This window comes from Candida margitis (assembly GCF_024628925.1).
Source record: "Candida margitis strain CBS 14175 chromosome Unknown scaffold15, whole genome shotgun sequence".
Classification (NCBI taxonomy): domain Eukaryota; kingdom Fungi; phylum Ascomycota; class Pichiomycetes; order Serinales; family Debaryomycetaceae; genus Lodderomyces; species Lodderomyces margitis.
Genome location: NW_026261724.1, coordinates 162,268 through 174,490, shown reverse-complemented (window position 1 = coordinate 174,490; position 12,223 = coordinate 162,268). Strand labels below are relative to the sequence as shown.

General features: G+C 37.6%; 4 protein-coding genes across 4 annotated transcripts; 2 read left to right on the top strand and 2 right to left on the bottom strand. All coding sequences in view use genetic code 12, as the record gives it.

Annotated features, from left to right (window-relative positions):
• Positions 1–28: 28 nt before the first annotated feature.
• BET2 (Rab geranylgeranyltransferase) lies at positions 29–1,036 on the top strand (the record flags this gene model as incomplete). The annotated part of the gene is made up of 1 exon (XM_051818223.1): positions 29–1,036. The coding sequence occupies one exon, from the start codon at positions 29–31 to the stop codon at positions 1,034–1,036; it is 1,008 nt and encodes a 335-aa protein (XP_051674349.1).
• Positions 1,037–4,513: 3,477 nt separating this feature from the next.
• On the bottom strand, positions 4,514–5,815 carry CANMA_000082 (SANT/Myb-like DNA-binding domain-containing protein; the record flags this gene model as incomplete). The annotated part of the gene is made up of 1 exon (XM_051818212.1): positions 4,514–5,815. The coding sequence occupies one exon, from the start codon at positions 5,813–5,815 to the stop codon at positions 4,514–4,516; it is 1,302 nt and encodes a 433-aa protein (XP_051674348.1).
• A 2,709-nt stretch (positions 5,816–8,524) lies between these two features.
• YTA6 (putative AAA family ATPase) lies at positions 8,525–10,699 on the bottom strand (the record flags this gene model as incomplete). Its single annotated transcript, XM_051818202.1, has 1 exon — positions 8,525–10,699. The coding sequence occupies one exon, from the start codon at positions 10,697–10,699 to the stop codon at positions 8,525–8,527; it is 2,175 nt and encodes a 724-aa protein (XP_051674347.1).
• A 938-nt stretch (positions 10,700–11,637) lies between these two features.
• Positions 11,638–12,201, top strand: CANMA_000080 (uncharacterized protein; the record flags this gene model as incomplete). The annotated part of the gene is made up of 1 exon (XM_051818191.1): positions 11,638–12,201. One exon carries the CDS (start codon positions 11,638–11,640, stop codon positions 12,199–12,201), a length of 564 nt encoding a protein of 187 aa, XP_051674346.1.
• Between the last annotated feature and the right edge of the window lie 22 nt (positions 12,202–12,223).

Sequence of the window (12,223 nt, the reverse complement as noted above, 5' to 3'; positions counted from 1 at the left end):
GCAACCCAATTGATTCTCTACAGCCACCATGGCATCGTCAACCCCATATCATGCATTATGCAAGGAAAAGCACATCAAATTTATAATAGATCAGGAGTCTAACCGCTCTTACGAATACTGGCTAAGTGAGCACCTACGCATGAATGGATTATACTGGGGGGTAACAGCATTGATCACCATGAAAAGCCTCAATGATACAACGCTCCCACAACAAGACGTGATCAAATATGTATTGAGTTGTTGGGATGATAGGTTTGGTGCATTTGGCTCATTTCCAAAACATGATGCCCATATACTTTCAACATTGTCAGCACTTCAAATCTTGAAAATATATGATGCCAACTTATCCATGTTGACACAGGATCAGAAACTGCGACTTGTCCAATTTGTCAAGGGGTTGCAGTTGTCCAATGGTAGTTTCCAGGGGGACAGATTTGGCGAAGTAGATACTAGATTTGCCTATACAGCAATTTCGGCATTGTCATTGTTGGATGAATTGACAATGGACGTTGCCGAACCTGCCATCAATTTTATCATGCAATGTTTGAATTTCGACGGTGGATTTGGCTTAGTTCCTGGGTCAGAGTCACACGCGGCGCAAGCATTTGTATGTGTTGGTGCCCTTGCCATAATGAACAAACTCGATGTACTCGTTGATGATGGATTGGACGAAAAAATATGTAGTTGGTTAAGTGAACGTCAAGTTTTACCCTCGGGTGGGTTCAATGGACGACCCGAGAAGCTTCCTGATGTGTGTTATAGTTGGTGGGTCTTGTCGACATTGTCGATCCTAGGGAAGGCACACTGGGTCGATTTGGAGAAATTGGAGGCGTTTATATTGAGTTGTCAGGATCCTATTGAAGGGGGGATCAGTGATCGTCCTGATAATCAAACTGATATATATCACACGTGTTTTGGGATCACTGGTTTGAGTTTGATTGATTATGGTAAATTTGGGCTTGATGAGATTGATCCTGTTTATTGTATGCCAAAAAGAGTGACCAAGGATTTTAGAAAATGGAAGAGAGGTGATTAGAGGTATTGGAGATAATTAATGGGTCATTTGAAATATGAATCCTGATACATATTTGAGCTTGGTAAACATATACAGTTGAAATGAAAACCCCTATTAATAGCCAAAATGATGAATCCTGACATTGGAATCATTCATCCTGCTTCTGGAAATGTAGTTGACAAGCTCAAATATGAAGAAACCAAGAATAGGCTCCTATATACCTTAGTTGGTAAAATGCATGTTTATAAGGATTCCTTGTAGCTCACGCTTTAGTCCTTGTCGAGTTGTACTTCTCTCTGTTAAACCTCACTCTTCGTCCATCTCATGTACCTTATTCTAAGACTCAGTGAGAGAGAGAGTTATTCGTACATTGCTGAAAAGGCGGTCTTGTCTAAGCTGAATGCAATGGAGCCTTTTAAAAGGTTAATGCAATTGTAGCCATTGTATTCTTTGCAGCACTTAATAGCAAAAACAGAAAGAACGGACCTCTGAGCTGTGGAGGAGGAACTTAACTTTAACAATTTTCAATTCTTGCGTAGAAACTGTCTGAATCCAAAGTTTTTAGAACAACGTGTGCTTTAATTGGGTATTAGTTATAATTGCAAAAGAAAATGATAAAAGGATTGCACAAAAGTGCCACACTACGTCTTTGCTTTTTTTTGTCCGGTTTCTAACCCTAACATCTTTTGGTTTCTAACCCTAACAAACAAAACAGTACTTGACAACCAACGTTGATATATAACGTCGTGTGGGGTGGGTCAGGGTAGAGAACAATGGATTTTCTGAATTCAAAGGCTCTACATACCTATTGACGTAGTGCGTTAAGCTATAATGTAGGAAATGCTTAACTTGTCCACATGTTTTTGAATAAAAATATCGGTCCACAATTCATATCCTTTCGTGCATCATGCAGTGATTGTTTACTTTACATGCAAAGTCTAAACCACAAAGCTTTTAGTTCAGGGTCTACTAGGATCTGCCAACCCCATCATGGCACTATTCATTTATTTCCTCTCATTAAAGTTGGCCCCTTTTCTTTTTTTTGGCTTTAGCTGCTGCAGTAAGCAAATTATTGGACCATTTTAAATAGGTAACTGGTTATAGAGAAAGAAAATACTCACATAGCCAACCGTTTACGAACAGATGCAATTTTTTTCGATTTAGGAGATGCACACTATTTCATAGGTAATCCAAGTGAGCCAGCTACATTCCCTCTTGCGTTTCACATATTTCATTTTGCCACTCAATTGAGCCAACCAGCTACATTCCCAGTTCTCACTTTTGATCTTCAGTGGAATTACAATTTTCCTAAGTATAAAGAAGAAATTAAAACAATAACTTCTTCTAAGCTGGGGCAAACTTTAATTGTGTAAGCAAAAAAAAAAAAAGAAAACAATATAAGTTAATAAAAAACATATAATAAAACAACAGTTAAGAGTGTTTTTGCCTAAACGACGAGGTGATTCAGTACATTATACATTTGTTAAGTTAGGCTAAATAGTAGAAAGAAAAAGTATAAAACGATTTTTGCCTGAACAGGGCTTTTGTGTTTTACCATTTTTAATTTAATCTTTATATTTTTTTTTCTTTTTTGCAAGTTGATTTTTGAGCATTCTCTTTTGAAACACCAGAGAAAAAATACAAAACAAAATTTCAAACACTAATGACAGTTTGTCAAATAAGACACCCTTTGTGTGTTTATGCACATTCTAACTCTACCACCCCCAGCTATGCTATGCTAGGCTAAACCTAGCTTATCCAGGAGTGAAGAGCGGATTGACAGACAAATTTTCTTCTTTTTTTTTGACGAGCACCAGAAGCAATGATATTGAAATCAGGAGATTGAGACAAGTCAGCATTGCATTGTATTAAACTGCAAAGTGCACTTTTATCTCAGTACCCACCCAATTGACTACCTGAATGTATTAGTCGTACTCTGGAGCAACAAAAGAGCTATTTAGTAAGCCCATTGCCTTTCGACCGTATCTTTGAGAATTTCATTTTTGATCAGCCTTCTTTGCTATATACACACCACAAAAGTGACACTGTATTTCTTTCTTAAACCAGCTAAACAGACTCAAAAAGTCTCTTAGTTAATTGTCTGCGATTGTTTTTAAGTTTTAGACGGCGGAGTACAAGTACAATGCTAAAAACAACACTCTAAAAAAATGAGACCATTGTAATTGGAAATACTAATATTCCTAACACAGATAACTATTACACACTAATAATAGATCTTAGACTTTACAGACTAATAGACAACCGATGCCCTTTTGGTTCGAAACCAAACCAAGCACGTTTTCATTCTTATACGCATATTATGATTTAATTGGCAAACGTTGCTTCACATTTTGGCGAGTAACCCGCAGCCAAAGTTATGCCTCTCGTAATGAAAAAGATGCATGAGTGCCTAGATTTTTACTTTATGCATACACAATACAAAAAGGGTCTGGAACAAAAGGAAATGAAACTTTCAGCATATGCTTCTGTCAGAGTTACAAACAACAGGTTTCTGATTAACAAATTCATTTCATTGCCTTCTTTATGTACTTGTTTTACTGCCTGTCTTTTGAAGGAATAGCTCCGCCTATTATTTTTGCTATTTCTTTGGTGCTTTACCGAGACACATCTGCACCCGACCCTAACCCTAATCAACTTTCCAAGAATAAAAATGAGAAAAAAAAAAAAACAAGGCACCTATCAAGGAAGGAGACAGCAATATAAGTGGGTGACACGCCAAGTATAAGCAAGTCTTCTTTATCCACCGAGAAACTAGCTAACTAATTGGTACATAACAAAGAGAGGGGTATTTCGCTTCGGAGTTGAATAAAATCAAATTGCCGCCTCTGTCTTGTGAAGTAGCAGAAGTAGTTGTTTTTGCGTGCATGGATGACCAAGAAAAGAATAAAAAACAATAAAATAAGAAAATTAAAAAAAATTAACTCTTATTTTTATTTTTATTTTTATTGTTTTTTATTCTTTTGTTCGTTTGTTCTTTCGTTTATTGAGTTGTCAAAAACAAATAAAAAAAATAGAAAAATAGAAAAATAGTAAAAAAGCAGGTTTGTGCAATGTTTACTTTTTACAGTTTCTGATGTACCTTACTTTGCAAAAATAATAATAAATTGTAGCCAACTAAAAAAGAATTTCAAAAAAAAAGGGTTTTGAGCCCTTCGACAGTCTAAGTGGTTTTCTCTTAACTAAAGATAAAAAGACGAGCTGGTGGACTAAAAAAGAAAAAATCGAACCATGATTAGAGCATAATCTGTAGTAGCAGCAGCATCTCTGCTTTCGATGATGGACATCAAAAGTACTAGACGATGGTCATTAATCTTTATAAGGAGAGTTTTAATATTTCAAAGAAGATTCTGGAATTTAATTGGTATTATTATGAAAAGAGCGAGCAAGTCCTATTCACTTTGCCCGTTTGTGTTTCTCTTTCTTGGATATAGATTATTCAAATGAAAATGGTTTCTGCTACATTGTTATGTGGGTATCTTAATTTAGTAAAAAGTCTATTTTGTTTATATGGCTTTGTTCCTTTTTACTTGACGTGGCCTTATCAAACGTAGTTCTTCCTTGTATAAGATTCTCTTTACGACCTTGATGTATTTGCGAGGCCACTTCAGCAGATGAAGAAACATTCAGATCCTTTTCCTTATCAGACGCTTCAGCATTGGTTCCTCCTTTTGAACTACTGTCAAGATTACTAATAATTCTGCGCCATCTGAATTGACAAGCATTGGGTGTACGTTCATGGAAAAAAGTTGATATTTCTCTCCATCCTAGCTTTTGCACTTCTTTTAGTTCGCGTAATAACTTATCTTCTTCAGCTGACCATGTAGATGATTGTCGCGATTTGCGCGGTATACCACCATGTAGACCAAAGTATGGATCGGCAGCTACTGAGTACGGTACTACGTTATAGTATATTGGATGTGGATGAGGCGCCAGAGACTGAGATGGGATTGGCTGTTGGTAATAGTTGGCCACATGCATGGGAACAAATTGCGATTGTTGCTGTATTATTTGCGGCGGCTGTTGATAAGACGGAAAATAGTCATCATTATAAGGGTACATGGCAGGCGCCTGTTGTTGTTGTTGCATAAGGGACGGGGTGTATGATCCAGTTTGTGGCTGGTGTACTAATTGGAATGGATGGTGACCCTGTTGCTGCCGTTGTTGTTGTTGCGTAGTTGGGTGGTAATATTGTGACTCTTGTTGCCGGTGTGGATAGTTCGGAAGAGGGGCGGTATTCTGATCATGTAGTGGCTGCAAAGGCGCAAAGCGTGGTTCAGGCAAATGTTGCAGCAAAGCTTGTGGCCCCATAACTTCTCGGTAGGGTTGTACTGAGTGGATTTGTAATGATTCATTAACGTGTCTTGAGGGGAGAGTTAGGTTTTGACCTATATTTATATGTGGTAGTGTTGGCAGCTGATTTGATCTCGACATAAATGGCGTACTCAAGCTGGGAGGTACAGCTGATGGCAGCTCTGCTTCTTCTTCAGCCAGTTTCATGTCTCTCGTTCGAGAACTTTGGGATATAAATGAATCATTTAGTTTGCTGTCAGACTCTTTGGCATTTGGAGATGCTTCAAATGATGTATCGGTCTCACTATGATAATCACCTTTTCCTCTTCCTTCATTTCTTGGTCTTGTCAATAAATTAAATGATTCAATTGACGGTTTGTACTTCACACTTCGTGGAGTGGCGACTACTTCATTCTGTTCGTGTTTCCGCTTCTTTTTAGGAAATGTCGAAGGTTTGAAAATATCTTTACTCCCCATCAAGGTTATCATAGTCTTTATCGATTAAAATTTGATTTTCTGCAACACACTTGCTTACGGATATGGATGGTTTGTTTTTTGTTGTTTTTTTTGGAAAGTTGGAATGAACTTTGTTGATTGTTTTTTTGCCTCAAATAGTGTGGACCCTGTGGACGATATTGAGGTTATTTTCTTAACTAAAGAACACGAGTAGTGGTATTATGAACACAAAAGAATGTCGGTGAAAAGGGTGATTTTCAAATTGTCAACGAATGTAGATAATGGTTTTGCTATTCTTGAATTGGAAAACTAATTTCCATTCACCGTAATTTGGTATGGATTGCAAAAAAGGAGTGAATAATTGTAGAAACACTATTATAGGATCTTGAAACTTCAGCTGCAGTTGAAATGTAGTGACAGCGAATAATGAACGACGTTAACTCGTATTTAGTAACAGTTACCAGTGCTTGTTGAGGGTCTAGTTATGTAAATAAAACAATTTTTGATAATGAATACAAGAAACCCAAAAACCCATCCCTTTGTTTTGAAGTTTTTGTAAATTATCTTGCAATTAGTTACTTATATATACAAATGTATCTAAAATCTCGCCTTTTTATGAATTTAAAAATATTTAGGGTAACAAAGTAATAAATATAATAAAAATATAAAAATATAAAAATAAAAATAATTTCTATGATTTAAATTTTTAATTTTATTTTTTAATTTTATTTTTTTATTTTTTTATTTTTTTATTTTTTTATTTTTTATTTTTATTTTTATTTTTTCTTCTGTCGGTTTTCTTCATATGCACACACAAACTAAGAATCAAATTACACAAACTAAACGAACGAACGAACGAACGAACGAACGAACAAACGAAACAAACGAAACAAACAAAAAAAAATCAACTAGTGAATAGTATAACTCAAAAGAGATTGAAACACACAATAATATACTTCAGAGTCATAAACTAATATTGTTTCTATCACGTATGCACAGTATATTAAAGTATATTAGTTACTAAAAGCAATGGTTTTAATTTATTTACTTACTTAATCTAGGTACATTCTAACAAGTAAATCTTGCGACGATGTTTTTTTCTAGAGCCTTTGTCAATTTTAAATTTATCCTAAATCCGTTGGTTGACACAAAACGGAATTAAAGTCACGCCTTTGAAATTCTTTTGCTTCTAGATTGACAAGAGGGGTTCCTGTGGTTGCCGTAACTAAAATCTACAGCCTCTACACGATGTTACCTCTTGCCTCAGCAAGCCTTCTATTCAGACAAAAACTCCTCTACTCATCGCCTGCACTATAACCAATCCAAAAAGATCAACTCAAATCAACAAAAATGGGTTTTGATGATGGATGATTGAAGAGACGGTCCAACAATCGCCAGCCATATGCACGTTTCACTTCCTCTAATCACTTTTGATTGCTCAAAATATGCATTGCAGTTTCACAATTTTATGACCCCTTGTTGTTGCCACCTGGTGTAATATTTTTTCTTGAATCAGGGGAGAATGTTGATGATAATCATTTATCATAACCGTACTTAGCTTTTAGTTTTCTTAGGCATGGAATTTAGATAACCCTTTAGAAAACAAATTCCGTACATGTTACATTGTTCTGGAGAGAAAGCAACATGTAACATGGTTTGAAACGTCATATAAGCAATGAGCGTTGAGTACGCTCTTCTTTGAAAGTCAAGATTGATCTCAGGAACCTCCAAGCCGAAAAGCTTATTATCATCTATCTATGCCAGCCACCGCCATCTGTAGCTTGAAAGCTAACGAAATAAAGCGACGCAATGGGTCAAAACTTTGACAAACATGGAACGCAAAGTATGTTCTAGAACAAGAGGCAAAACAACAAAAGAAATAAAAAGAAAAAAAGGAACAAAATGTTGACACCCATTGATAAACAATACTATACTATACAATTGGTTACGAACCCTCTTGTTAGTAGTTTGCGAAAAAAAATAATGAAAACAAACCAAAATGGAATGTTTATTAATTATGTGCCTTATTGTTTACCATACTTTAAATTGAAACAATGAAAAGAATAAGTAGAATCACAGTTTAATCATCCTATTATATTGTCATACACTTTTAAGCCGAATTACATTATAGTATTGTCGCCCGGTTTGGCCTGACGAGTTTTTCCACAAATGAAAAGAAATTCAGGCAACGCACTGTCTAAGCCCTTCAGTTCCAAGATGGTTCAAGGCAAATCTAGAACTTTGATGCACTTTTGATCCCCAAAAAATGAAATTTTGCAGCTGTCTTTAACTCTTGGAAACTCCTTCCCTTGTCGTTGTGATTTTTACTTCAGGATGGGATGGTCTAGCCTGTAATGTGCACGCAAGTGCTAGACGATGAGAAAATTTTCCACTCTTCCATTCTAGGTCCATTAACTCAGCATCAAAACAGTTGCTGATGTATGTAATATCCTATCGAACATGAGCATTGATATCACATCTTTGATGCAGTGTTCAATGAGCAACTAACGCATAACCCAGTCATTGCTATAGCGCCAGCCAACAATGAATCAGTATATATCCCGTCATATGCGTATCCATTATATTATAAGTTAATCTACATGCAGCTATACCAATAAATATCAACACAGTAATGGACCAACTACATACAATGCATGATAATCCCCTTGTACATCCCTGTGTAAGGACGTCTTTTGAGTCTTTGAAAACAAATTTCGATCTCACCTTCATGTTCGATAGATATTATGCCCCACTTGATCCAAACTTTGTTGCCCAATCCTCGTACTCTTGAAGCCCTTCCTTCGATACACTAGGTCGAATATACTTTAAACTGTTTTCGAAATCCTCCAAACTAATAGGTCTAATTTGATCAGTAGGAGTCAGCAATAACTTATCTCCTAAAGATCTCAAGGGGCCCATGGCAGAGTCCTTGGCTAGTGCTGTTATATCACTACCACTAAATCCATCAGTCAATTCAATCAACTTGTCGTAATCCTCATCTGATAAGGTATGCTTTTGATATTGCAATAACTTCATAATTTGAAACTTTCTCGCCTCAGGTTCAGGCAACGGGATATATTGTCGACGCACAAATCTTCTCCTGGCTGCTTCATCAATAGACCATGGCAAGTTGGTGGCTCCGAGAATAAGGACGCGTGACACGTCTTCATTTGACTCACGGCCAGCAGCAGCACTAGAAAGTTCTGACCATTGCACAAGAAATTCATTCTTGATACGTCTTGTACTCTCATTTTCACCTTCTGACCTTGAAGACAAGATCGAATCGATCTCATCCATAAACACAATCGAGGGTGCTAACTTGCGTGCCAATAAGAATAACGCCTTGACTAGTTTCTCTGACTCACCCAAATATTTTGACGTTAATGAAGAAGAGCTGATGCTGAAAAATGTAGACTGCGATTCCGTGGCAACAGCTCTCGCCAACATTGTTTTCCCGGTTCCCGGGGGACCAAAAAGCAACATCCCCCTTGTTGGTTCTCTCAATCCTTTAAACAAATCGGGACGCAAAAACGGATATACCACAGCTTCCTTTAATGAGCTTTTGGCGCCTTCCAATCCAACTATATCGTCCCAGTAAACCTCGTCACCACGTACAACAACATCATTCAAAATGTTTTTAGCTGCAAGTGGGTCAATACCACGAACCGAAGCAATCAAAGCATCCTGTTCCTTCTCCGTCGTCAATGCATATACTGGATCTGACGGTTCAAATTTATCTCCGTCGTAACCACTTAATAAATCATCCATAGTTGGACTATTTATCGATTCCTTCTCCTCTTCAGGCTCTGGTTTCTTGGGTGTAGCTTTCTTGGTTGCGCCATTAGCTGATCCATTAGTTGCTGCTGGTCTGGTTTTGACCTGGGTGGTTTTGGGTTTAACGTAATTGTAGGTAATTGTCGATTTCGGCTTGCTGGCAGGTGTGGGCACTGGAGTCGGTTTCTTCAGCTGCTGCATCAACTTGTGTAAATTGAGTGGTTTAGGTTTGTTGTAAACGTAGGGTCCTTTGGCCTTGGGACGAACATCGGTAGTGCTTTTTGAAATATGTTCGACTGGGGATGCACCTTTTTGAATCTTTGTTTGCGAACCTTTTGGAGGACTATCGGAAACCATTTTTATTGTTAAATCATCCATGGACCGGTATATATTCTTTGAGTCAGTACCATCATCCATATCTATTAAATTGGGTTCGTCAGACTTTTCTGATAATCCTGATGACGATCTGGATGAGTCAACTTTTTCCCAGTTGTCACCACCTTTCGTGGTGTATGTATCTTGGTCAAAATCGGCAAAGTAGCTTGAAATTTCAACTTTTGGTGCAGATGACATTTCAAATTTATACTTGGGTGGCTTTTGCCAAGACTTTGATGCTGCTTGAGAAGCTTGCTGGACAGATTCGTTGGCTAATCTGGTGCTTGGAGCCTTACTTGATCCTCCATTGGGATGTGGACGCAACGACTTCATCATTGGCCTCAGCGAAGGTGACGACGAACTTCCAAAAGAACTCGAGGACAGGTTAATCCTCAATGAAGGAACTGTTTTATCCCTAGTGTGTCTTGAAGGTGGCGGTGGTGGTGCTCCACTTGCCTCGCGTTTCAACCTTCTGTTCTTTTCATCTAGCCTGAGCTGCACCCTTATCAAATGCTTGACATTTTCGTCACGTATACTCTTTAGGCTGTCTAATATTGTCTTTTCCTGCGGCTCCAACTTGGCACTATACTTGTCGAATAGATCCAACTTGTAAAGCAAAGTTGTATGTAGACTTTTCCATCCTTTCAATGCCTCGTCAACATTATTTTCCTCTTCCAATGTTAGATTCTTTATCGTTTCGCTGCAACAATCATTGTATGTTTGTTCTAGCTCTTCCAATGTAACCTGAGCCGGTTTCTTTCTAAACATTTCTGTGATTTGTTACAGTTCTGTTCTTTAGCGGTAAAGGGGGGGGGAGGGTACAGTAGTGTGTAGCCGGTCCTTGATTGTTCAATGAAGTTATGTACAAAGCGCCACACAATAAAGAATGTGTTTAAACTCGACCTTTGCTATTTCACAATCGAATTTTTTTCTTTTTTTGTTCCTTTGATAAATGCGCCCAGAAGTGTTGTTTTATTTTTCTATTTTTATTTTTTTCTGAAAACCTGACACATCAAAAGAGTAATACAATCAATTGGCGTATCTGCGAGCTCCCTTCAAAAAAAGTTAAAAGCAACAGAAAGAGATAGAGAAAAAGAGTAGCATAGTTTAATTTATTTAGCGCAGAACTGTCACACTCATTCGATTACACAGTCGCACTGAACTCTCTACAAAGCCCACTTCAAAATGTAGTGATATAACGGGATACTCAAAAGTTTCCAACCCTTTGAATATTCTTTTTAACCACTTTTGATCTAACCGAAATGTAATCAACAATAAGCCAACAGCATGGACTAACTAGATTCAAAACAGCTCTGACTCAATCTCAAGATCAAAATTTTATCTCCCTAACTTAATAGGCGAGAATGACGACCTTATGGCAAGAATTGAGCTCTTATCACTGAACATAAGTGCCAAATCAAAGACGAAACAGCTCCGAATCCACCAGCCATACCAATAACTGTACGTATTGCCAAATTTTTCGGAGTACAACTTTCTAAAGAAGGAAAAAGAAGAAGTGAAAAAGAGGTTGAAAAAAAAAAAATTTCACTGATGGATAAAAAGTAGATCTCAGCTGGGACTCGGTGTTGACTATGTGTGCATGGATGTGTCAGTTTTCTCCACGTAAACAATCAAATTCTTTTGCATTTTTTTGAAATTCACTCTTAAACAGCACAACAGATATCCACCAAAAGAGTTACAGAGTTATGGAGGTAGCCGATATTTTTGCATTTGCCATATCCATCCTTCAGCGAGTCCTTGCAACTGCTATAGGCTTGGCTGTTGCTGCTCATGAGAGATACCCAGAGTATACAAACATTGTCTTTACAATAATTGCTGCATACATAGCTTACTCAATACTTGTCAAGTCAGCCAAAGCATGGATCAGGTTTACAATTAGTCTTTTAAAGCTGATACTAGTCGTGACGTTCATTGTTGTGGCGTATGGCATATCTGTTCGAGGCTGGGACACATTTTACAACTCTGACATTCCCCACATTCAAAGCTTTGCTTCGATGTTTTATAGAATTGGCAAGGGAGCAATGGGAGCATTTGCTAAAGATCAGGAGCAAAGCTATCAAGAATACTGGCGAGCTGCTGAAGGAGCCGCAAAGGGTGGGTTAAAAACCGGCAACCCAATCCTCGATGAGGGGCTCGATTACTTGAGGGAGAATATTGGAAGTGACACCATTGATCAGGGGATTGAGTATTTGAAGGACAAGATTGACGTGAATGATATTCAGAATTTTTTAGGCATGGTGAACCATTAGAGGTATATAGAGAGAAAAAATG